The sequence below is a fragment of the Mustela nivalis genome (genome assembly GCF_964662115.1).
Source record: "Mustela nivalis genome assembly, chromosome: 2".
NCBI lineage: Eukaryota > Metazoa > Chordata > Mammalia > Carnivora > Mustelidae > Mustela > Mustela nivalis.
Window position 1 is genome coordinate 48,275,115 of NC_139021.1, and position 26,921 is coordinate 48,302,035.

Genomic DNA, 26,921 nt, shown 5'->3' on the forward strand with positions numbered 1-26,921 from the left:
GCAGGATTCATTCTTGTAGGGTTCTCATGAAGGTCACGTGAATGAGTGCTCAGAAAGCACTTAAAACAGCTCTTGGCAATTAGTACAATGACCTTCAGGTTTTTCCTTTAATGGAAACTCCTACATTTGTGAGTACCCAATTATGATGGCTTATTGTTAATAATGTATTAATAGGAGTTATAAAAGAACACATTTTGCTCTTCCATTATTACCCAATACCCAGCATAGAATAAAATAAGCCCAAATAGAAGTCCAAATTTTATTAGAGAATATATCTAAAATACAATATTTATTAAGTTATGATATATTATTTGAATGGAAATATACTCTGTATTACAACTATAATTTTAACAATTTTACAGATAATACTTCATTTACATCTCTGTAATTCAAAAGTCACTAAATTACAACATAATTCATTTTCCAGATAACATTGCTACAAATATATAAGAATTTAAAATTTTTTTCTTAAATATAGTAACTCGGAATCATAAACATTTATTTCATCTGATTTACATTACATAGAATCATGACTATTTCACCTGATTTACATTACACAGCTCAATTTATCTCATGGAATGGATTTGCACTCAATCATTCTACTTTCCTATGTTTTAAAGTTAGCATTTTTGTGAACAATTGTCTGTGCTCATCACCCCATGTGCTACGAACAAAGTCAAGATGCTTTGTTCTCTTATTCCTTATATTATATTCTCTCCTACAGAAAGGCTATTACCAGAACCAAAGCACCAGTCACAGCAATTCGGTCAAGCACGACAACTGGTCAAGTTCTTCACATTTTACTAATGAGGACAACAGGTGAGAGATAAGGATCTAGAAAACCAGACGCAAAGCAGCCAAGGTCCGATTCACCAAGGTAGATTTGTGCTTAGCTAATATCCCGAATATCCACTATCTGGATGTGGGCTCTGGGGCCATCTTATTTGAAGGACGCATTAATCTGTCTGCTGTGCAGTGGCTGAGCTGGGCGCCAATTGTCCACCATCAGTTCTTCAGGCTCGCCCTCCTTATTGAAATTAAGCTTACGGAATTTCATCATCTAAAAGGCAAAATACAAGAGAAAAGATTTTAAAATACAAGTTTCCCAATAGTATTCACTTATGTGCTTATTCTCCCATATTCACCAATAGTCACTATACTTTGTATGTATCAAAATTCAAAGTTCACTTTGGTTCCCAATAAATATACAATCACATAAACATTATATATGTATGCTTTTAGTGACAAGTCAATTTCTGGAAAATACACACAAGATTGTTGGTGTCGTTCAGAAGGAAATTTTCAGTGGGCTTATTTTTATCCCCTCTTAATTTTAAAATCAATCATCAAAAGTCTATAAAACATTTCTGAGATGTAAAATAATAATAAAAATTCTAGATCCAAATTACAGAGTTTTGCTTTCTGCCCCAGGAAGATAAACTACAGCATCTGTACTACTGGATAAAGTGGTCCAGGATCCAAAAGCCCCAGGAGATAAGTGACTGGTGCGCATCTCTGCTTTAATGTACAGAAACACATAAATGAATTTAACATTAGTTAAATTATCCAGGATCCAAGTTCTTGTGGACCTTACAGAGGACTGTCCGTTTTCTACATTTCAACTGTGGGGGGAATAGAGACAGTTTATGGGACTATTGGTGACCCAGAAGCTACATTAATAACTTGAACCTCATAAACTATATTTTATGGAAAAGGTAAGAATCTGTGGTCTGGGCTTTAGAGCAATTTGGAGTGAGTTTTGATAGATAATTTTCTCCAAGGGATGGCTTTTCCTTTTGTCAGAATTCAGAAATGTATTCTGATAGAAATAATGAGGAAGTGGAGCGGCAGGGGTTAAGGGGGTAGGAGAAGAATAAATGAAACAAGATGTGATTGGGAAGGAGACAAACCTTAAGTGACTCTTAATCTCACAAAGGAAACTGAGGATTGCTGGGGGGAGGGGGGTTGGGAGAGGGTGGTAGGGTTATGGACATTGGGAAGGGTATGTGCTATGCTGAGTGTTGTGAAGTGTGTAAACCTGGCGATTCACAGACCTGTACCCCTGGGGATATAAATACATTATATGTTTATAAAAAATAAAAATAAATTTAAAAAAATAAAATAAAATAAATTGGAAAAAAAAAAAAGAAATAAAACTGGGTAAACTCTCATGTGAGTGAGCTGTTACCTGTGAGTTACCATTGATATCTATGGAACCTTGAATGTGAAATCTCATGGTCCTGGGCCTCGATTTCCTTGTAGCTTATATAAAGGAATTTATTAGGTGACAGACACCTTTTTCACTTAACCCTCATGATTATCCAGTTATAGAGAGCAAACAAGCTACCCTAAAGTTATGGCTAATCCCAGCAAATACTTCTTGAATGCTGTTTATCTGCTAAGCACTGTTATGGACACTAGTTCCACATCTAGAAGCAGGAGCAGGAGGATTCAACCCCAGGTCTGTCCGAATCCAAAAGCCACGCTCCTCTGCCTGGACGAAGGGCTCGATCTCACTTGAAAAAACCAACCTGCTCACTGCTAACGCTGATGGGCTCCTTGAGCACGATCCAGGTCACGCATTCCAGAAGGGGAGGAGTGGTCAGTGAGCCTGGGTAGGTCCAGTAGTCCAGACTTCCAGGAAGGAGGCCACGAGGGTCAAAGTTGGTGAAGTCAGCACTCTTACCCTGGAACAAGGCAAACACACCGGTTACAAATGCCACAAGATCAGAGCGGGAGGAAGGCAGGAGATTAGGAAACAGATATTCCCCTCTGGTTGCCAAAACTTTTTTTTTTTTTTAAGAGGTCCCATGTTGACCAGAAAACAAAGTAAAAAAGAAATTAAGAGAGATATTTGACTTGGAAATAGAGATGAGCAGATATGGGCAAGAGAGCCTTACTCTCTAATTTTTTCATGTCCAATTCTCATCTTGTCCTCTCAAATCATCCCTTATAATTTCCACTGTTATTAACTGATCACATCCAGCACTTACAACAAAACTGCTGCCACTGAAATAATGCAATTTTAGGCCTCAGTAACAAAAATAAAGTATCTTTGATAAGGAGGTAATTGTCTTCCTATTCTATCTGATCACCAGATCAGGACTAAGGAACCCCTTTCCTTTCTGGACACTACACTTTCAAAGCATTAGATGTACAAGGCAGAGAGCTACAAGTACAGTGACAAGGTTGTTACAAAGAGAGAAAATTGCTGTATGGGAATAGTTAAAGGGCACTAAAGATAACTAGCCTGAGGATAAGTAAAATGCTCTTAGAGAAAGGGGTCAAAAGAAAGAAGGACCATGTTTTTTACTTTGTTTTGTTTTGTTTTACTGGGTATAATTAACACATAATATTATATTACCTTCAAGGTGCCCAACATATTCATTTGATATTTATGTATATTGTAAAATGATCACCACAATAAGTCTACTTGTTAACATATAACAGTCTGTTACTAAGTTACGGCCCAGTTACTAATAATTTTTTTCTCTTATGATGAGAACTTCGAAAATCTGGTCTTAAAAAAAAAAGTCTACTCTTAGCAACTTTCTAATATGCAATGCAATATTATTAATAGTCACCATGCTGTACATTATATCCCCCATGACTTATTTATTTATTATTATTTTAAAAGATTTTATTTATTTATTTAAAGAGAGTGAGAGGGAGAAAGCACAAGAGGGTTAAAGAGTGAAGCAAACTCCCCACAGGGTGGGGAGCCACCGTGGGACTTGATCCCAGGACTCCAGGATCATGACCTGAGCTGAAGGTAGAAGCTTAACTGACTGAACCACCAAGGTGCCTGAGTTACTTATTTCTTAACTGGAACTTTGTACCCTTTGACCCCCTTCACTTACCTCCCCCCACCTCTGATAACCACCAATCTGTTTTCTGTATCTAGTGCTCACTTTTTTGTGTTTTTGTTTTTGTTGTCTGTTTTTTAGATTCCACATATAAGTGAGATCATATGGTATTTGTCTTTTTCTGTCTGACTTAAGTCACTTAGCATAATGGCCTTAAGGTCCACCAACATTGTAATCAATGACAAGATTTCCTTCTTTTTTGATGACTGGACAATATTCTATTGTGTATATATAATATATTATATATAATTATATATATTATTATATCATAATATTATTACATATTATACTGTATATAATATATAATTATATAACAATATTATTATATATTATTATATTTTATATATAATATGTTACATAAATAGTTATATTATATATAGCCCATTTCTTTATCCAGTCATCCAGTTTGGACAGTTAGACTATTTCTGGATCTTGGTTATTGTAAATAATGAACATGAAGATACATATATCTTTTTAAATAAGCATTTTAAATCAGGTTTATTCCACATAATCCAAAGGGGTCAGCTAGGAGTAATAAGGGAGCCTTTCAGAAGATAAATGTGGCTTCAGTTTGAGGATAAGCTTTATAAAGCCAGAGCTGTCCTTGGTGATCATACGTAGCAGATGTTCAATGACCTAAACGTGGCTCTGCTGTAGAGAGAATTCAAACATGGGATGGGTTATTCTTCAGGCTCACCTCTGTTAACTCCTTTTAAAACACCACATGTCAAACCAAGACTATTCATTTTGATCCAAAAAGTTTCCTAAAACCAATGGGATATGAAAGTACTCTATTGAGGTGGCAAAAAATTCAACTGTACCTTTGTCTTTATGGAATCCAGGGCATCGAGGACTTTTTGTAGGCCTGGTCTGGCATCACCAATCTATGAAAGACACGACATAGAAGGTACTGGAATCCTGTTGGTACTACATCAGTGTTGATTTGAGCAGCTCTACCATAAAATTTTTCCAAGTAGTGCACCAAAGTCTCCCACTTGCTACGTGCCACTCAACCATCTTACTCTGACGACACGGGCACCACGAACTTCCCCACTTCCACGGACAACTTCCCTCCGAGTTCTGTCCCCCCACCCCACCCTATAGTTCTCCTGAATATACCCCCTAAAAATCACCAGTGACCTCTAACTGCCAAAACAAAGAACACTGTTCAGTGCTTACCTTCGTTATGCAGGATTTTATACTATTGACTTCTCTCCTTTTTGAAATTCTCTCCTTCTTTGGCTTTCCCTCTGCCCTCCAACTTCGGCAGTTTCCCCTGACTCTTGTATTCCTTTTTAGCCATTTCATTAGCATCTTTCCACTGCCTTAAATGTCTTACATTTTGCAGTTTCTTGGGACTGCATGCTCAGCAGCTTTACCATCTCCCTCTTCAGGCTTTGCTTGGATGATTTCATACTCATGTGTAGCTCCCACCTTGACATATGATGTCAGGCTCCATGAATCTCCAACCTAAACCTATCTCCACTTGCTTTATAACTGTCTGGAGGGCAGCTCAACCTGTAAGTCCCACTGTTGCCTGAAATTCTCCAATACTGGGTCACTGCCCTTGAGCCCTCCAAAACCTGATCTTACTTTAGCAGACTATCATGAAACAGTACTATCTAGTTAGGGACGAATTTTAAAACAAAAACCGGTAGTCACCTGAAGTATACCTCTTTTTCCTTTCACATTTCCCATGTATACACCCTTCACATTTTATATAAATAGCACCTCATGAATACTTCTCAGATTGTTTCTCCACTGCTACTAGCTACTGGGTGGGGGGGGGGGGGGGAGGCGGGGGGTTGCGGGGGGGAAACAGGTGCCTGAAAATATTTTGGAGCCAAAGGCATTTCCGAGGCTCTTTGGAGGATGTCCTGTTTACTCTGAATGTTCTGTTTGCTTAATCTTTCTAAAATAAAAAAAATAAAAAATAAAAATTAAAAATTAAAAAAACAGGGAAAAAAAGAACTGGACCATCAACTAACCTGCAAAAAAATACCCAAAACAGCCAGTCCATCAGGTTGCTGCACAGCTTTTCCAAAATCCCCATATTTGGTGTTCCAGTGAACCAAGTGAAGCTAAAGCAGTGGGAGACAAAACCACAATAAATGAGACACATAATAAATCCTACAGGTTTCATCCAGTGATCTTTTTCCTCATAGCTAAAGGTTACTAAAAAAAGTAAACGTGTGGAGAACTTAAAAAATAAACTTTTCTTTCATTTTAATTCTAATTATTTAGAATTTGGCATAACAGCAAATGACTTCATCAACTTCAAGACAAAGAGTTACATGTTCTTGTGGGAAGACACAAAGCTTATTTCTAGATATATATTAAAACGGGATCCTCCAATTTGAATTTATTTTATTTTTTGCTAATGATGTCCTTGGAAGTAGTAGAGAATGTTTTGCAGCATTCATTGTAATATCACAAATAAAAGTTATAAGAAGCAAATATGAAGTTCCTTTGTAAAAAAAAAAAAAAGTTCATTTAGATTGAGTCGAATTTACAAAATTAAGGTTTTGAAATTAAAGCTGAATATCAATTTACATCTTGCCCTGGAAAGCAAAAAAGCGTCTCTTACCTCTGCAGCATATTTCTTTTTATCCACAGTGTGCTCAGAACCTTGCCCATCAGATGAACCCCAGTGAAAGTGAAACTGAATCAATCTGTAAGTGCCAGTGAGGGGTCCTCCTTTCAGCACTAAAATTTAAAATATATATATATATAAAATATATGTATATGTATATTATATATGTGCATATGTGTGTGAATGTTTATATGTATATGAATGTATATACATACACACAATCATGTGTATACACACATACACATACATATGCACATGAAACACACACAGTATTAAATATTACAGTCTAATTTAACCCTGTTTTGTAGTTCTAAATTTATGCCTGTAGCAACATTTTCGCTCTGGGAAAATTAAGTCCAGACTCAAGTTTAGTCTATAGTGCTGAACAAAATCATTTCAGCTGGCTTCTCTCCTCACTCGTGTTGGCTTGAAGGATGGATGTTTTTCCCGTCTGGTTTCTGAGCACAGTGATACTTCTCTTCTGGATTTGGTTAGGAGTCAGAGGTGCTGGTTGAGAAAGAGGAAATTTTAGGTGGAATTATTAAGTCCTCTGTGAATCACGGAGGAAGTGCCCGTGCAGCTGCTTGCCAGTGCGGGTCTGTGGCCCACACTGACCAGCGTGGGAACCCCTGCTCTACATGGCCCAGTGGCTGTCCTACTACCTGCTTCACTAACCTCCGAGGCCAGTTCTTACCCTCCAGAATTTGTGAAACCATAAGCATTCTATTGATCTTAGTAAAATATCCAATTCTCCTTGCCCTGGCCTTCCAAATTCTCCAGAATTTGGATTGTCACTGGTATTAACTAGCTTGGTACATTAAAAAAAATTTTTTTTGAGATTGATTTAGAAAGAGAGAGTGGGTGCATGAGTTGGGGGGAAAGGTAGAGGCAGAGAGAATCTCAAACCACTGACTTGATCCCAGGACCCTGAGATCATGACCTGAGCTGAAACCGAAAGTCAGTTTCCTAACTGACTGAGCCACCCACATGCCCCTCCCATTAAAATTTTTTATTGAAAATAAATAAATAAATAAATAAATAAATAAATAAATAAATAAAAATTTTTATTGAACATTTCTGACCTTTAATGTCCTCATCTGTAAAGTGTAATACATTCAATTGTTTATTACTTCACTAAGAGTTTGTTGATCATCTAACATATGCAGTACTCTATTGTCTCCAAAACCTTAAAATTCTAACTTTAATGACAGTCTAACGATTCCACTGTTCTGGTATTAATATGACTTTGTTAGAGAAGAACACAAGATGTAAGAATGGGACTAGATGTCATCTTCTTAGGCCACAGTCTGTTTGCAGATAATTAATGATTTGTGTGTTACAGAGAATTAATATAGTATGAAATCAGTTTCCCCATCCTCTCCATAATCTTTTTTTTTTAAGTTATATGTATTAATGAAATTTTACCAATATATTTAAAAGCTTTTACAATTAGTTTAGTTCTACCATCTGTTTTTATAAGTATATTTTAATAGCTTTGGGTTATAAATCTATAAAACAGTGAGCCCAAACTTACTTTGGCTTTGCAAAACAAAGCAACAAAGTCTGTACAATCAAATTTGCTTAACTTCACCCAAATACACATAAACAGTAGCAACACCCATTCATTTACCCAAAGGAAAAAATAGAGCTGGCTGGAAGACATTTAGGCCTTTCCTACAGCTCTTGATACAATCTCTCTTTGCCAGCTCTGCCTTACAATACACCAGGAGAAAAAAAGAAAGAATTAAATAAAAGAAAAAGAACCAATCAGAAGTGGTGTTATAGATCTTCTAAGAAATATCGATTTGGGTATATTCTGATAAAATCACATCTTTTGAACCTTAAAAACAAATTATTATTAAAAAAATTTTTTAATCTAATAATCTTGTAAGGAAAGATTTAGCCTTATCTGCCCCCTCCCCTAGGCTTCTTCAAAAATGAGAAAATTCCCATTTTTCATAATGATATAACCTAAAAACAAAATATATATTTATGAAATAATTGGTACTGAAACAATTCCTTTATCATTACTTTAAAGCTACTAACTGGCTGATCCTAAAAAGCAGATATCCTAACATCATTAATTCTATCAAGTGGCAAAATAAATGAAATAAAACCATATTGAGTAACCAGTGTAACTTATCATTTTAAATGAATCTCCTTTCCCTTACAAAGAATCATATCAGAATCTTAAATTTTAAAAATAATAAAGCTTACTGGCTATTTCTTATTCTTATTCACTCTCTTGAAGACCTTAAGATTCCAGCCTAATTTATTTATTTCAGAGAATATTTAGAATTAGGCAAGAATGTATTTGAGCTTTTCTTAAATAAGCTTTGTTAATTAAAAAAGAATGCTCTAGGTTCAATGATTAAACTTACTCAGTGCTAATCTATTATTACCAGACACCGGCTTTAGCTCTTGTTAAAATAAAACTATGTTGCTATGTAGATTAGAAGCCCATCATACCTAGGAGAGATTATTAAATTCTTAAAATTTAATTGCTACAAAAAGAAGCATTTCTTGTCTTCTTCAGCTAGTTAGTTATTTCTCAGCAAATTCTTAGCATGGAGTTTTGTCAATGAAGTCCCCCTGAAAACATCTTTATAATAATAAATCATCACAAACCCCAATAAAGGTAGCATATATATATATATATATATATATATATATATATATATATATTTGCGAAATGAAAAAGATATTTGGTTGAGAGATATGGAGTTTGCATTTTTTCAGATCTACTTATTTATTTACTTATTTGGATTGCTACTTGCCATTTCTAAACTGTTCCAGTTTAAAATGAAGTCTGTTTTTCTGATGCAAAAGTAATTTGAAAAGGTAATAGAAACTGCAGACTCTGTTTTTCCTCTTTAAAATCCAGCCCTGCTGGTGGGGCCCTGAAGAGTCAATAATTTATTGTATCATAGAAATGTGTTCCACAGGGATGGGAGAGATATAAATGGGGTTTTCCACCAGGATATCTTTTTCAAGATTCCCAAAACTTAATTTAAATCCAAATCTCAACACCAGCTAATTTTAATTTCGATGATCTCCCGTCAGTTATACTTACTGCATACATAACACAGAAAATAAGTACTAATTATATTATAATCTGTCTTCCTATACATATTACTTAGGGAAGTTATGTAAATTCTGTTATTTGTGAAAATTAAGACATCACTCCAGTAATAAGACTCTCTACGCATATTAAAAACTGAAAAATTTACATTTAAAAATTTTTTCTTCCCACTTTATTATTATTTAACGTATGATGTATCCAAATAACCAGCTAAAGATCTTAATGAATATTGATAATCTCTCTTAAATCCAATATACAGATAAGCCCATTTTCAATAATCTTTAGTTTAAAATTCAAATTTGAGGGATTTCTTATTAATGAAGTAAAGGACTAAGTCTACTAAAACTGCAGTATTTCCCAGCAGGTAAACAATCTTCTTTTTTGAATACTTTTAAAATTATTAAAATCATACATTGCTGTTTTGTTTTTTTAGCAGTAGCCAATAATCCTAGGTTTGACATACTAAAATCAAGAAAATGAATGAGGACAAGATGTCGACAATCCATTTCTTTTAAATAGTGAGATATTTAGCTGTCACTTTCTCTACGGTAAACAACAATTAAAAATCAACAGAACAGAAATTTTTAGTTACAGGTATATGGAAATCATAGAAGAGTATAAAAAAAGAAACTCTTTTAACATGAACATAATTAAATACAGAACTGAGAATGCTTTGGTCAGTTTTATAAATACTTAGGTTTCTGCTTATAACATTAACAGTATGCACAACAAACCCTTTCACTTGTTGCTATTATGCTTCCTTTTAACTTAAAATTATTCATGGAAGGATAATTTTTAAAGTTTCAAAAGCAAGTCCTTGAAAATCAAGGAAGACTCATGTATGAAGCTCTATTATGTCATACAGACAGTGGTCTGTAAACTGTTTCCTTCCTTTTTTCTTGAAATAATATAAACAGATAAAAATATTTCCATTTCTGAAGAACAGAAATGATATGAGAGTTGTATATAGACTGGCTCAATAATTTCAGGCATTGGTTTTTCAATATTTGCATCTAATATTGTAATAAAGCAGGAGAGTTTTAAACTCTTCCCTAAAACTTAATGAGTTAGCAGAAGTTAATAATTTGACTAGTACTTTTTTCTCCCAGATAAAGCTAGTAATAAAAGAGCTCAAGCAGAGAGAGTTATTTTTTAATAATTTTTTTGAAAGCCTAACAGGATTAGCAACTTTTCATTTATTAAAGGTGGTTTATTTTTAAAAGAATTTAGAAGATTGATGAGGACTTCCAGTTAAAGCCTATTAACCCCGCAATTTTTTTTATTAACTCCACACTTAAAAAGAATTATCTCAAGCTCAAATATACTAATAAACACAACCAGCTCATTTCCTGATAACTTAGCACTTAAGTTCAAGTCTAAGATAATATTTAGGATGTATTTGAAAACTTAAATCTATGAGAAATCCTAGAAGGCTGAAACCACACTAAAAATAAAAATAAATCAATTAAAATGAACTGAAGCACTATCAATGTAGAAAACAAGACATAAAAGACATCTAAAAATGTTAATGCCATAAAAATAACTCCTAACAAAAAAAGATGTTAAGTTGTCGACCTAAAATATCGAGTGACCAAAATGAAGAAATTATTTTTAGACTTCAGTGTATAGAAAAGCATATCAATTTTTAAAACCATGGTATGTACACATTAAATATTAACTCTGGTTATCATTCAAAGATTCTTATTCAACTTCTATTTTTAAGTGATGGGCATTTAAATTCCTTAGCATTCGGTTTCCTCATGTCTAAGTGAATTTGAATGGTATATCTCATCATTTGTTCTAACTTGAGAGTCTAGGATTCTTTAAAAAAAAAAAAAAGTCAAAAGGGCGTTTCTCGGCATGGTATGATTGTTTGCTTTATTCTATAGATGTGTTTTTCCTTAATGCCAACATTTTAATATAGGAAAAAAAAAAAAAAAAAAAACGCTTCCTTGTTTAACCAGAACAACTGACAATGTTGAAGAGGTTTGGGCAAAGTTACAAAGGGATCTTTCATACATAAAGGAGAGCAGGTCATTCTAACATTAACTCTTCTTCATCTGTCAGAGTAAATACTGCACAATTTCAAATCGCAGGGTCTTTCCTACTTTTCCTGGCCTGGAGTCTCCTCCAAGACACCAAAATCCTTCAAGCCTCACAAGTTTTATTCACCCTGTAAAGTCTTTCCTGACTTACACAGGATGACTCCTAAGTCTCTTTCATGTTTCTATTGTTCCTTGGAATGGAACAACATATGTCCTTCTTGGACTTGCCAAAGTCATGGTCAGCATCTGTTATTTCTCTGCCTTTCCACCTGAGGCTTGCCCAGCATGAGTTCAAGGGATACAAGAAAGAGACCAGGCCTCAATCCTGCCTTCATGGTACCTAGCTGATCTTGCATTCAGTTGGCGTTAGGCAGGGTTTTCTTGTGGTGGTGGTTGGCTTTTTTATAAGAACTGAGTGAAGAACACGTGTGTCTCTAAAGACATGGGTTTGAGACCCCATTGGAAACACTTTCTTCACAATCTAAACATGGCTTTAATAATATATGTGTTACTCACCAGGAGAAGTACTTAGAAAAGTGGGGCTAACTCTAATCAGTTACTGCTTGTGTAGAAATCCATCAGGACTCGACATATCCATGCTAAAATATGTAACTATATAACATCTCATATAAAATAAGTATATACTTTAATATGATAAATGGGATGTCCAGGAACATATAAAAATAAAATGTTTAAAACCCATTAAGTGATGGCAGGTAATCTTACAGCTCATTAGAAACTTTCTTCAGAAATCTTATCACAGGTGCAATCCCTACAACAATTGCCTAATAAAAGCAGTCAAATGGTATGAAGACATGGAAACAGCAGTGGTCACTTACTGTGGAATTATTACGTGCCAAGTGCTGGGCTAGGTGCTTCATATCTACTGTCCCATTTAATACTTCCTCCGTGGTAGAAACTACTCTTACTCCAACTTTACAGTTAAGGAAACTAAAAATTAGAGAGATTAAGTTGCTGTTGTTCCCAGGGCCACTGAGCTGGTTAGTGGCAGAGATGGAACTTGAGCCCATGGCTATCTGACCCCATTCCATGCTCATAGTTGCTATTCTAAATGCTGAAATCCATTTTCCAGTAATGATATACTACTGGAGCAATTACTTCATGACCAGATTTGTAAGGAATACAGGGAATTATCTCATCTGGTTCTATTTGTTAGACATTTGTTTCCTCATTGCTCCAAAAAAAGTATCCAATGTCTATGTTGCACCAAAGGAGGTATATACTGGTAGACTTGACTCTCATTGAAAACGATGATCTCACTGATAACACTGAAACATACATTCATTGCATCTCTTTTTGTAGAAGTTGATAGGTACAGACTAAAATAGCTCACTTTAAAAAAAATTAAAAATAAAATAAAAAAGCTCACTTTTTTTGGTCTTTGAATAACTAAACATGAACTTTTATAGCATCCTTTCTGTATGTATAATACCACCAAGACCTACGGTCTTGTCCTATTATAATCAAAGTATACAATATTTTTAACAGGAAGGGAAGAAATTTGTTTCCCTCATATTTAGCCTAATCATTTGAGCATTGTTTCTTTGGAGTGGGAGGCTTATTTGGGAAGGCAGTATAGCAGAATGATTGAAGGAATGTCTTCAGGAAACATCCTCTATTAAACCTAATAATCAAAGTCTAATTACTCATTATACTATGCCAGAATGTGTGTGTGTGTGCTTGTGTGTGTACTGAGGGGAGGTGCACCCAGGGCACAGGTAGGTTGAAAACATTTCTCAGGTGATCTCCACATCACCCTCCAACAAGTTGTCTTCCAGAATCACTATTTCAGAAATCCAAGTGTCAAAAAAGTGTTTGAAGCAGGGGGAGAAGGGATTTTTTCCAAATTGGATGGAATATACAAGAGAGCTAACAAAAAAGAATGGTCAACTAGGCTATGGCGATTATAATCACACTTATATATTAGTACTATCCATCGTTATTCCAAAATTTTGACAGCATTATTGAATGCATCCCTGTTTCTCTGTGTTCTCTTTTTGCCCCATGCTTTCCCTGCTCCCATACCATCATCGCTCATCATGTGTTTGCAACGACCTTCAGAGGAAAGCACTCAGGAAAATAGGGCACTGGCAATTAAACCAACCAGTGGGCAAAGAAAGCTGCTACCATGTCTGAATGGGATTGTTCTCCTGTTTCTAAATAAGAAAAAAGCATTCAATGGGCATCCTGTAAACAGCCCCGCTACAGATAAATTACAGTAATTGGTTTTGTCAGCAATGGGCCAGGTGGGCCAAGGCCCACCCACTCTAAAACATCTTCATTTGTGGAATGAATTTCTGGGTGGATACCAAAAAATACTGCCTCCTCTTAGCACATTTGGACCCATAAATACAACGTTTCAAAAAATTTTCACTATTTTAAATAGTGAGGTTTTCATCACTCCCCTGTCTGCTGCCTTGAAGAGAGAGCACTGAAGAGGCACTTTTTATTGGATAGGATCCATTCTGGAAGGCAAATATTTTAGAAAGAATCTTAAAAATTTCAGTTTTTGCAAATCTCCTCCTTGCTGATCACATCGCAGCGACCTTGCCTTCTGTGACTTATCACAAGCAGATCACAGTTATTCGGTGCCCTACATAGAAACCAGGAGTTGTATAGAGGAGCAACAGCCCTGGGCCACTTCAAAGTAATTGGCCTACTTCTCAGAGCCTGGGACCTAACAAAGATTAGCAAAGTGGCATCTTTGAGTACTGAGACAAACTGTAGTATTAAGCCACTGCTCCTGATTCCTCTCATTAAGCTGGGAAAGTACTGGGTAAAAGGCACATGTTATTTTTTAAACACTGACCTGCTTTGTCCTGGGAGTCATCGAATTCCACGTTGAAAGAGTGACCGTTGTTGATGATCCTGCGAGAAACCGCTTGCTCATAAGAAGGAGACAAAGCCTTCAGGGCAGGGTCATGAATGGCTGCTTTGGTGTCGATGTCAACAGGAGACTGGCGCTGTCCCTTGGCAATGGGGAACTCCTTATGCCAGTGCTCGGGCCCTAGCGGTCAGAAGAGATGTGTGAATCCCCCAGTGTGGGGAAGGGCACAACCAGAGCCCTAGAAAGGGGCAATAATTCTGGAGCCAATGTGATTTGTTGCAATTTTGGTGGCCCCATTTAGCTGAATACCTCTGGGAAAACAATGTGTGCCTCAGTTTCATCATTTGTATTATGGGGTCATAACATCGGCATCGGAGAAGTTGTGAGAACTGGAATCAATACACGAAAGGTCATCAAACAAACAGAGTGCCATATAAATATTACCTATTTTTACCCTCATTTTACTGAAATCGCAACTGAAATTGGGCAGACACTACCGCAGGGCTTGTGGTTAGCATTTAGGATATTCAAGCTCATTTAAGACCTTGGAGACGGTTGGGATTTCTCCCTGGAGTCCTCCTACTAAATGTAAAGGCCGAGTCACTGCTCAGACCCGGGCACCTCTCTTGTAAAGATCAGGGAAGCCCCCACGCCACCCCCAGGTGCGCAAGGGGCTCCAGACGCATCTTTATTTTGCGTCGGTTGGCTTTTAAACCCGGGTTCCTGATGACCCCCCTAACATTAAGAGATGAGAGATGATGGGTAAACTCAGAAATCACCGCGATGGATTCAAACCAGCCCATGAAAACGCCCCAGGACAGTATGTGCTGAGCGCCTTAGCCACAGGTGGTGCTGAGAATGAAGTGTGTAGGGGGAAGGGAGAGTCCCCTAATTTTTCTGCAATCAACAACTAAAATTTTCCCGTTTCAACCCTTCCTCGCTTCCTCCTAGGTCTGGTTAGGATAGTCTCCGCTCGGGACCCGAGGGCAGCTGTCCTCCAGTCCCGAGGCTGAGGCTGCGCTCCTCCTCCCTCCCGCCCTACGCGCCACCGCTGGACGCGGGGATTCCTCGACAGTGACCCCGGGGGCTGCGGCAACGGGGGCATCCCAGCGACAGGGAGCAGCGGGCGGGGCAGGCTCGGGGGCACACCTTGCCTCGGGTGCTCCGACTAGCCGCGGTAAACAGCAGGTGCGGGCGCTGCGGGGCCGGGGCCCGGGCCGGGGCCGACCCTGGGGCCCCGGGCGCCGCCGCCGCCGCGCCGCCCTCCTGCTGCACTCACCGTTGTGCTTGCCGTATCCCCAGTGATGGGCCATGGTCGTGCGGCTGGTCGAGGCAGGGCAGGAGTTGGCGCCGTTCTAGAGGCGGCTGCTCCTCGGGCGCCTGCACCGTGTGTCCGCGGGTCGCGCCGTCACCGGCTTTTATAGGCTCCCGCCAACTTCGCGTTTCGGGGGCGGCCCGGGGGAGGGAGCCCCGGGTGGACCTGGATGAGGGGAGGAGGAGGTGACGGGTGGAGGTGATCTCCCAGTGCTTGGGGCGGGTCAGGCGGGCGAGGCACCGGGGGCGGGGAGAACGCCCTCTCGGCGGGCGCTCTGCCTGGCTTAGGACCTCCTCTCCTGCCCCCCGGCTCCCCTCGGCCCGCGGCCCGGGCCCCGGGTCCCTGGGCTGGCAACGAGGCTCCAAGCTCTGGGCGCGCGTGGTGGCGGCGGCGGCGGCGGCGGCGGCGGTTCCCGGGCTCCTGGATGGGACTGGGGCTGGCAAGCGTCTAGGAGCACCCCATCCCCCTCCTGGGTGCGGAGTCTGGCGGCCGTGCTGACTGCTCGGGACCCGGGCCCCTGGTTCTTTTCATCCGTCGTCCGCATTGTGATCGCATCCCCGGCCTCAGAGCCCTCCCGCCCCACCCCCTTGACCCCACCGGCGCCAGGGTCTCCAGCCCCGAGGGTTTACTGCCGGGTGTCCCCGGGCGGGGACTGGCAAGCTAGGTTAGGAGCTATGACCTTGGGGCAAATAGGGATACGGTCCTTGAGGCTCTGGGGAGCGAGCAGCTTTGCGTACCGAAAGCCACGCGCCCCCTGCTGGACGGCCGTGGAATAAAGCGAGCAAGAGGAGCGAGAGTCTCTTCTGCCCTTCGTCCACAGAGGCGAGCAGGGGAGATTGCATTTCCTTGATATCGTCAGGGCCGGCAGCGTCGAGTATGAAGAAGGGCTTATCTCCTCCCGCTTTCCTCCGTCTCTTTAAAAAATTAACTTTGGGGGAGAGACTTCCTCGCTGAATACATATTAATTTAAAACTTGTCCCCCAAAACTTCTAAAGCAAATTTCTTTTCTCAGAGAAATTAGGTAAAAGCAAGCATTTCTTGCGAAGAGGTGGGAACTTTCCCTAGCTGAAAAAGGAACTTGGCATCTGAAATACGTAAGAAATAATTAAAAAGAGAGAGAGAGGGGTTTTTTTTGAGGCAAAATGGGTCCCCTTCTTCACGTAATATAAATATACACGTATATTTATCTTCACATAAATATACACGTATATTTATGGTTATATTGAAATGAAGATTAATATTTTAACATTATGTATTTCAATATTTTCTTTGATTTCTTTTTTAATGGTCTGACTTAAAAAGAAAAAATTTGTATTGCCATCTAAAAGGGTTGTGGGCTTGAAGCACTGTCCTTACTATACCTAATAGATAAGTCAGGACGTTGAGGGGGGGGCAGAATTCATTTCCTTCAAAGGAATTTGCCACAAAAATGGGAGGAGGATTTTCTGTCTTGTGGATCTCTGTGATCTTTGAGAGAAACAAATATTATTCATGTTTAGATTTATCTAAGAATCTAGAATCTAATAATCTAGAAAAGTGTATACCTCTGGTTTTGCAGGGAGTTCTATTTGTTGATATCACAGTGAATTTTTAGGCAAGAGTAACAATGAACTATTTTGGTTTCTAGGACCATCACAAAATGTAGTTAATAGTTACGAAAAACTTTTTATTTATGGCTCTCTAACTACATGGACTCTCATGGGGTTCAGTGAAATAATCCTGATTCTTTGCACAATTTTAGGATATTATTTAACTCAAAAGGAGAGGGCCTTGCAGTTGCTATGAGCCTCTTCTCTAGGCCCTGGTGATGTAAAATTGACAAGTACCAAGAGTTGAGAGTTGAGTAAAGTGAGTTCTAAAGGTTCTGTGATGGTACCCAGGCTATTAGACAGGCTGGCATCCTTGCTTTGTCAATTTCTGCAAAGCTGGAGGCCCAGGACACAAGTGGTAACTACCCAAGAATTCTCTTTGAAATATTGTAGTCACTAATCCAAATGGAGGTAACCTTAGTTTCTCTTTACATAAATCAATCACTTAACGAATAACATTGTGCTGAAATTAGACTTACTTTTGAATCTGGGCTAAATCAGTAGTCTTCTGACCTTGGACAAATTGCATGGTCTTGCAAAGATTCAGATTTAGTACAGTGCCAATAATTAGAGCTTGATGAACATTGGTTATCATTATTACTATTACACATTTTTGAGCTCCAATTACATGCCTAATGTTTTTAGGTACGACGTAAGGTGTAAAAACTTTAGTCATCTCTCCATTCATTCAACAAATCTATCAAGTACTATAAAGTGCCAGGCATCAGCCCAGGGGGTACAGCCATGAACAAGATCAACAGGATCCTTGGCTTCATGGAACATGGAGATGGATGGGATTAGTATACAACAAATTAAAAAGCAACAAAAAAGTGAACTTCCAACAGTGGTGATTACTACAAAGAAAATAAAACGGGAATGAGGTAGAAAATTATGGGGGGGGGATATTCCTTTAGATGCAGTCGGTGGTTATGGAAACTGTAGTGAAGTGTCATTTCAGGAAAGATCTAGGGAAAGACATTTCAGGCAAAGGAAACAGTAAGTGTAAAGGCCCTGACTGAGGACATTTCTGGAACAGAAGAGTTTGTGCCGGGAACGTTGTGAATGAAAAAGAGACAAGTAGGTATAGGCCAAAATGAGAGAGCAGGTGCGGCAGGCAGCAAAGGCTTGAGACTGTGATACCAGGAAGGGTTTGATAGCAATTAATTACATAGGGAAGCCTCCAGGAAGCTGTAAGAAAGGGAATGATACAAACTGCAACAATATAGCGTTTCAGAAGGAAAGGGAGTTGAGAGATTTATGTGGCCCAATTCTTCATTCTATAGATGAGGAAATTGGCAGAAGTTCCCAGAATGCTCCTTGCTATTCCCCCACCTCCTTGTTTTTGATCATCTGACAATGACCTTTCACAAAATGATCCAGACTCCAATTCTTGACATATAAAGCCACTTTAATCCAGCCTCTGGCTTTCCTCTCTCAGCCTCTGAGTTTCTGGACATTCTTCTGCAATGGGATGGGAGGGAATATCACATAGATGCTAAGGGCTAAGCTTTTGTGAGTTTGGATTCAACTTCTAGGACTTCTCTTCTATATAACCTGGGATGATTTATTTCGGAAGCTCTCTGAGCCTCAGTTTCAACAGCTGAAATGTAAAAAAAGGTATCTTGGGCTGTTGAAATGTTAAATGGACTAATTTGTGTGATTTTGTCGTGTAAATTAAGCCTGATGCCTGGTATGCTACTAGCTGCTCTATTAGGATTCTTGTTGCTACTAGCTGCTCTATTAGGATTCTTGTTCCTGCAGCAGAGATGTAGAATTTTGTGATGGGGATCAACTTTGCAAGAAGACAGACCTGAGTTCAGATTCTATTTCAACTCTCACTTGCATCACTTAGGCAAGCTAGGTAATCTCTCTGAACTTCACTTCCTTATTTGTAAACTAGGTGGGAAATTAAAGCTGTGGATCATTATGATAAGAACTAATATCTGGAAGATACCACTTATGTTTTTTAAAAAAATTGAATAAATAACAATTATTATTTAGTACTTTCCATTGTAAAATAATAGATGGGCTTTTCTGTTTCTCTAGCTTACATGAAAAAAAAATCACATTTGCTTCTTGATTTTTGGAGTTCCTACTCTTAAAAAAAAAAAAAGCACTTACTGAAAAGTCATTACGCTTCAAGCACGGTTCTAAATGTCTCACATGGGCCTACATTATAGCCAGGGATGCTGGTGCAGAGATATAAGTCAGTTTACCCCAGGTGTCCACTAGGAAGTGATGGGCCATGTGTGTAACCAAGTGGTCCTACTTAGAAGTTGGAGCTCTTAGCGATGAGCCTCACTGAGGGCAGGCTATGTGACTTTAAGGAGTGTGTAAAGTCTCCTTCTCTTGCCCTTATAGTAAAAATGCCTTAGGATTTTGTCTGCAACACTACTCTGTAAAACGGAAAAGTTATCTCAACCTGCTGCTCATTTTTAGGGTTTCCTACCAAACACCTTCTAACCATTAAAGTGGCAGGAAATAACATTAACTCTGTACGTAATGAACAGATAAATTCACTTTCCTTAGTAAACTGCTTTTCAGACAAAAAATTTAGTTCCTCAATGTGTCTTTATTTTTTTTTATGACAACTAGTAGCATTTAAACTTTCCTATAAGTAATTAAATTCATTTAGGTTTTAAGAGTCATTGGGGAATTCAAACATCGCTACCAAGTTTCAGTTTCAACTGGAACTAGAATGGAAATATTCAGTGGGACAATTACAGGAAAAAAATATAAATTCTGCATTTTAAATATTTTATGGTCCAGGATAGCTACCACATGCGGCACCAAGAAATATTCAGTTTAATAAGAATAAAAGTCTATCTCTTCTTAGAGCATTGGTTCTCATGATGCTCTCATGCATCATGGGGGGAAGTTTTGCCCCACAGACAATACAGACAATTTGGATTGTCACGACTAGGGATGTGCAAGCTGGCATTCAGGAATGCTGCTAAACATTTTACACTGCACAGAACAGCCCCTTATAACAAAGAATTAATCCATCTAAAATGTTAATAGGATCAAGATCATGAAACCCTGCCTTAAGAGTATCTACAACGTTAGGCTTTTGTGGACAGTTTTTAAAAAGAGTTATATTTGTGTCCAGTAAAAGAGGAGCCCTGGAATCGTGCTTTGCCCATAGTATGCCCTCACTGATTTTTTTTTGGGGGGGGTGGGGTGGTTAGACTAGACAGAAAAAAAAAATCCCACCCCTGTACCTTAAGATCATTGTTTCTCCGCTTTGCCTCAGCCTATTTCCAACGATGGCTTTCCTACCAAAATCGTGATCGCTTGATTTTGTTAATAGTAGCTTTGTCACATGATTGAATTTCTCTTCTGCTTATACATCGCCACGGTGTATGTGGAATTTTTTTACTTCCTTTTAGAAACAAGAACAATCGAACATTTTCCATGCAAGGGGAATTATAGGCATTACAAGTAAGTTTTTCCTCCTGACCAAGGGCAAGCATCAGGAGTCACAAGTGTCATAAACTAGAGGCAAAACTTACTTTCCCTCCCCAAGTTATCCTCCTCTACCTCCTTCCTCAGCTAATCCCCCCTTTGGTGAGACAGTGGATGAAACAGTGGCCCAGCTCCGTGTGGAACCTTAGAACAGAAGAAAGTTGATAGCTGGCCAGAGACTGTATAACCTGATCTTGTCAGCGGAAGGTTCCAAAGCATCTATCTCCACGGTGCAATGCATCAACCCCAGGGGTGCACATAAGAGGCCACTCCCTGGCAGGAGGAAAATGTACGCACTAATATTTATAATTATTTTTTCACCCTCTAGAAGTGTCTCCTTTGCTTTAATATATATAATAGTGTGTATATAATCTATTTTTAGATTATAAAAATTGGGGATTCCTTCCCTCAAACTATGTCTTAGTGGCCTGCATCATCCAAAGGGAGTATGGAGGGGTGCCTGGGTGGCTCAGCGGGTTAAGCATCTGCTTTCAGCTCAGGTCATGATCCCAGAGTCCTGAGTCCTGCTCAGCAGGGAGCCTGCTTCTCCTTCTCCCACTCCTTCTGCCCTTCTCCCTGCCAAAGCTCACTCACTCGGTCTCTCTCAAGTAAATAAATAAGATCTTTAAAAACAAACAAACAAAAGGAGTATGGAGTCCATTGCTGGCCTAGAGGCCAAGGTGACCCAGAGCCTTGTTTTGTGGGTTGCCTGAACCCTTGGTTCGACTATCTTCTCCCTGTTTTGAATGGCACCGATATCGCTATTGAACATATATTTCGTGCCCAGTGTGCTGGGTACTGTGGTTATGCCTGATAAGCCCTTCCCTTCTGTGGTCACAGCCATGTTTAGTACAATTTCTTTCCAGTAATGTTTAGACATTGCTCTTTTCTATTTTTTTCTTCCCCTTGATGTTTCTTGGTGGTTCCTTGACTTACTTTTCTTTCTAACTGGACACACTATTGAAAAGCATGAAATCCTTTCAAAAAGAGGGTTCCTTTTAGTCACTTGCATATACTTGTAAAATGATATACTAGATACTGAATGTTATTTTTTTTCCCAGCTAAAAGTGCTGCCCTTTTAGCAAGTTGCAAAGTTTGTTCTTTGTTCCTTGTGGTTATTTCATAATTCCTCTGAAACTCCTCTACCCCTCTGAGGGCCTAATCAATGTTTCATACCAATTAAGCTGCTAAGGACAAGAGGCTTAGTACACCTCGCAATCTTGACAACAGGATCGTTTTTAGAGAAACCAAACCAGAAGGAAGAAATGAGACCTTCTCTGATGAAATATCTGAAAATAACTTTAAATTAAAAAATATTTAGAATAGGCAGCCAAAAATGTACATATGAAATTATAAGTTGAGCCACAATATACCACCTACCCCCAACCACAACTAACAACCAAAAAAGACCCTGAGTCTGGTTTCTGGTAAATTCACTGTGTGAGTAAACATTTTTCTCAAAGAATTCTCAACTTTATTATGAAGTAAGTTCTGGGAAGTAATTACAAGTACATGAGTACATGTGTTTAAGTGTATAGGTCTGTGTTGTTTGTATAGGGCAGGAAATTTACCTGAGTTGAACATCCACTGATTAAGGTGGGGCAGAATGTGTTAGTTGAAAATGTTTATTGAATTTTTTTTTTAAGATTTTATTTATTTATTTGACAGACAGAGATCACAAGTAGGCAGAGAGGCAGGCAGAGAGAGAGGAGGAAGCAGGCTCCCCGCCGAGCAGAGAGCCCGATGTGGGGCTCGATCCCAGGACCCTGAGATCATGACCTGAGCCAAAGGCAGCGGCTTAACCCACTGAGCCACCCAGATGTATGTACAATAACCTTGAGCATCTTCACACAAAGCTGAATGAAATGGGGAACTGAAGTCACTATTGAGAAAATGAAGGCAAACTCATAAAAGTTCCAGCACTAGTATGAATCATGCCTATCAGTATCACCAGAGGCCAGTGCCACAGGCTCATTGCCAACCTAGGTCTTCGACTCGCCCATTAGAACATGAGTGGTAAAGAAGATAAATATCTGGGTAGAGGATCTCCTTTTATATCTCTTAAAACATGTCTCTTCTACATTAAGTTCATTTTTAAAAATTTAAATTTTCAAATGATCAGTTTTGAATATATGTGATGAGAAACTGCTTCTCTTGTCCCGTCGTTACTCTCTTTATGGAGAAGCCTGGGTTACAACAAAGAAACTCCTGCATTCCTTCAAGAACTCTTTGAGATGCGGGTCTCTGCCATTCCCAGGAGGAGAGCACAGGTCCCATCAACTCATGATCTTAAATTGACACTTGGTCCTTTAAGATTCTTATTGCCCCATGCCTCCCTCCATCCACCCATCCATCTGCCCATTCCTTCCTCTATCAACAAATACTTTTTGAGCAGTGACAAGGTTCCAGATACTGTGTTAGTGTGGGTGGCCTCCATAGCATAACAAGACAGGTAAAGTTCTTATACACTCAAACCTCCCCACACCCATGTTCATCTCACACACATGTACACACACATACACACGCATGATGCCTACATTACAGATAGAATGTAAAAATATCATTACTCCCAAGAGTGGCTCCTGGTGCAAGAGCCAGGCCCCTCTATGTTCCCTGAGCAGCAGGCTCCTTATTGCTAACCTCCTGCCTGCCCCTTTTCCCACTTAGTTCTCAGTTCTGCCCCCTGGCTGGACTCTGACTTACATCTACTCTGCTTGGCTTGTATCATCTTCCTACCCTTGCCGGGCCCACTGGTTGGGGTCTCCAGTGAATGTCTTAGGTCCTCCATTAAACCAGTCACACAGAGGAGCAGAAATGTGAACTTTGCAAGCCAGAGTTGCATAGTATTTTCAAACACTTCCATTTGTAATATACTTTCATGGGAGTCAAGTGTCCTTAGGGGAATGACTTCCCTTGAACAAATGTGTTTGGAACCATCCAAATTTAAAAAGAGTTGAGTGAGTGTGATAGAAACTTATGGACATGTTGAAACAGAGAATATGTGCTTTTAATGGCCTAAATGTTTCTCTAAGTTTCCAGCCTTCTCTACCTGGAAATGATTTAACTACAAGGGAGAATCTGATTCTCTGTTTACTGCACAGAGTTGATTCTCACCGGGCTAAAATTAGCTTTTAAATCACTGGGTTTTATGCCTCTGCAGCACACTTGGTCCCCTGGGACTGCATAGTTAGACTCGCTCTTGCTCCTGCTGATTACCTGTGATTATCTACCTGGTCAAGTTGTCAGGTGGCTGCCATTAAACACCTTTGAATCTAAAGTAGTTCATCAGCTCTCCAGTCATTCATTCCCTTGATCTTGATTTTATGCTTGCTTTATTTCCTTTTGTATAATTGGACTTAAGTCACCCCCCAAATGGATAAACTCTTCTCCCAAGTTAACTAACACACCTTATTCAGGATGCTGACTTCCTGACATGCCCAGACAAGACCCAAATTAATTTCATGGCAGGAGACTTTCTGCATTTACAATTAGGATAGATTTTCCACTTCATGCAGCACTCTAAGGGCCTCTATCCTGCCAACATTTGAAAGTCAGTAAAGCAGAATGAATGCTATGGTTTTCCCACCTCTCCTCTTCGGTTTATTTTCTGGATGTTTTTCTAACATCCATACACTTCCTCAGGTAAGGTATAGAGCTCCTGGAACAGAATATTGCTCAGGAAAGATTCTCTGGTCCTTCTCCAAATCACCCTTCTAGCATCGTGCTGGTTTCTAACATGACCACATCTTTGATTTTCTGTCACATAGTACGGGGTAAGAGCTATTGTCATTGTCAATGCCAAGCACAGAGGGAAATCCATTAGGGGAGTCCTTTACAGTAACTCCTTTATCATCATCTGAATTAAGAAGTGAATTCATGTTGTAACTAATAGATACATAAAGAAAAAACATGATGTTAGGTATTGAATAAGCCACTAGAATTTTTCCTGGTTAAAGTAAAATTAATTTTCAGGAGAGAATTAACTCTTATTGAGAGTTTTATTACATGTACAATAACTATGTTAAGAAGTTATATGTATCAACTCGTCAAATTCTTAAAAAAAAAAAATTCTCTGAGCAAGTATCATTATCATTCCTACTTACAGAAGAAGAAACTGAGGCCAGAGAAATTAACTTGCTCAAGAGTACATATCCAGCAAATGCTGGGTGATTTGCACCGAGGCCTCCAGAAGACTGAACAGGGCTGTAAAACGCTTGCCTCTCATTTATTTACATTTTGATTCAACAACTACTAAACTTTAATCTCTAAGGCCTCACTGTTGGCTATTAACATGGTCAAAAATAAGAATCCCTCGCCGTCTTTTCTTTTGTAGATAGAGATTAATGGTTAATGTTAATCACTTGAGAAAAGGAAAAGGGGTGTTCTGGATTTTTAAAAGTAAGCAAACAAAACCTCTCATTGCTCTGCCACTTAACAAGCTGGGCTTTTCATTTCAGTCATTTTTGTATTTATTTTGCTGCCATCTAGTGACCCAAGTGAAAATTAAAGACAAACATGATTTTGCCTTCTCATTTTCATTTTATATCTGTTAAGTGCTAGCTTAGGGGTAGTATTTAAATATCATTAAATTTTCATTCATTAAATCTGAAACATTTTACAGTTCTCATTTTTTAATAGTTTCTTCTTCTTTTTTTTTTTTAAAGATTCATTTCTTTATTTTAGAAAGAGTGAGTTGGGGCAGCGGCAGGGGGGAAAAGGGTAAGAGAATCTCAGATCCCACACTCAGCGGCGCGGCTCGGTGTGAGCCGGGATTTAGGCAGGGCTTGGTCCCACCACCCTGAGATCACAACCTGAACAGAAAGCAAGAGTGCGAGGCTTAGCCAACAGCGCCCCCAGATGCCCCAGTTTTCATTTTTTTCTCACTTGTTCTTCCTCTACTAAAATAAATATTTTTTTTTAATCTCTAGAATTCCCCTTTAGTATCAAATAAGAAGGCCTTAGAAGAGAAACTAAAGTCTAATTTATTTATAGGCAATCTTTGATGTGGTTTTGGACTCTATGTACTTCTTTTAAAACAATTTTGTTTGTGGCGAATTTTTACATGTATCCAAACCAGTTAATAGCTGGTCAGTCTCACCCTCTTTATTTGATTACAATAAATGAGTACAGTTGGATGCTGACACCCACATACCCTATGTAAAATACTTCTCATTCATCTACATAAATATTCACTGATGGCACATAAAGAGTTTTCAGTCAGTAGTCATGAATATTTACTTTTTCATAAGTATATTGCCTCCTTATTGAAGGGGTAGGATTATAATATATTTGCACTCTCAAATCTAACAGTGCCCTATATTTAGTGAATTCTTATTGATTATGAGCCATTCATAGACTTAAGGATATAGCTATCTGAATATTCCGACATACTTAATTCAAGTTAGTTTCTGTTCTGTGTTGAAGTTTAAAAATGTCTACAATGATTATGTTCTAAAGAATAAAATTTGGCAGATGCTGAAACACGTCCAGCACAGCTCCTAGCCACATCTCCAACACACGTGTAGGCTGTGTATGCCGCAAGTGCAATCGTCTGGAATCTTATGCATGATCGTGAAGATGATTCCTCCACGGAATAAGGACATACGTGTGGTTTCAATATTCTAATGAGCATGTATAATGACTCGGCATTGTGAGTGCAGGGAGAAATTGGAAGTTTTAAGTTGGGTGATAATTGTGAGTTTGACAGTGACTCAAAGCTGTCATCTGAAGCTGAAGAGAACATTCCCCAAGGAGGTCTAAACTACATAAGATGAGCAAAATCCAGTATTAACCTTAATTATGCAGAGTAATTGGTTGTTCAAGAAGACAAGCATTTGTCCGGGGTCATCGGTGTTCATCACATCATCTATTTACCACATATTTACTGAGTGCTTACTAAGTGCCAGACTCACTACTAGGCAATAGGGGAATAGTTTATAAGACTCACATCTATGCCTTCACGGAACTCATGGTCGAGGGAGATAGCCTCTCCTGATTGGACATTTTCTCCCAAAACGGTTCAAGGCTTATTTAGCCTGCATTCTTTAATAAGGACCACTGCAGCTGGTATTGGGTTATATGTTCCTCTCCTACACAGAATGTGTTTTGGATGCATTTT

At 38.9% G+C, this 26,921-nt stretch overlaps 1 protein-coding gene across 2 annotated transcripts; it reads right to left on the reverse strand.

Moving 5' to 3' along the window:
• Positions 1 to 245: 245 nt before the first annotated feature.
• On the reverse strand, positions 246 to 16,190 carry CA2 (carbonic anhydrase 2). 2 transcript variants are annotated; one of them, XM_082721131.1, is made up of 7 exons: positions 15,714 to 16,190; positions 14,417 to 14,614; positions 6,454 to 6,572; positions 5,855 to 5,947; positions 4,688 to 4,750; positions 2,532 to 2,687; positions 246 to 1,060 (listed from the first exon to the last, which is right to left on the reverse strand). In XM_082721131.1, the coding sequence occupies exons 1-7, from the start codon at positions 15,745 to 15,747 to the stop codon at positions 941 to 943; spliced, it is 783 nt and encodes a 260-aa protein (XP_082577257.1). In that variant the 5' UTR covers positions 15,748 to 16,190; the 3' UTR covers positions 246 to 940. The 2 variants fall into 2 exon arrangements, with proteins under 2 accessions (XP_082577257.1, XP_082577258.1); XM_082721132.1 differs by lacking the exon at positions 6,454 to 6,572.
• Between the last annotated feature and the right edge of the window lie 10,731 nt (positions 16,191 to 26,921).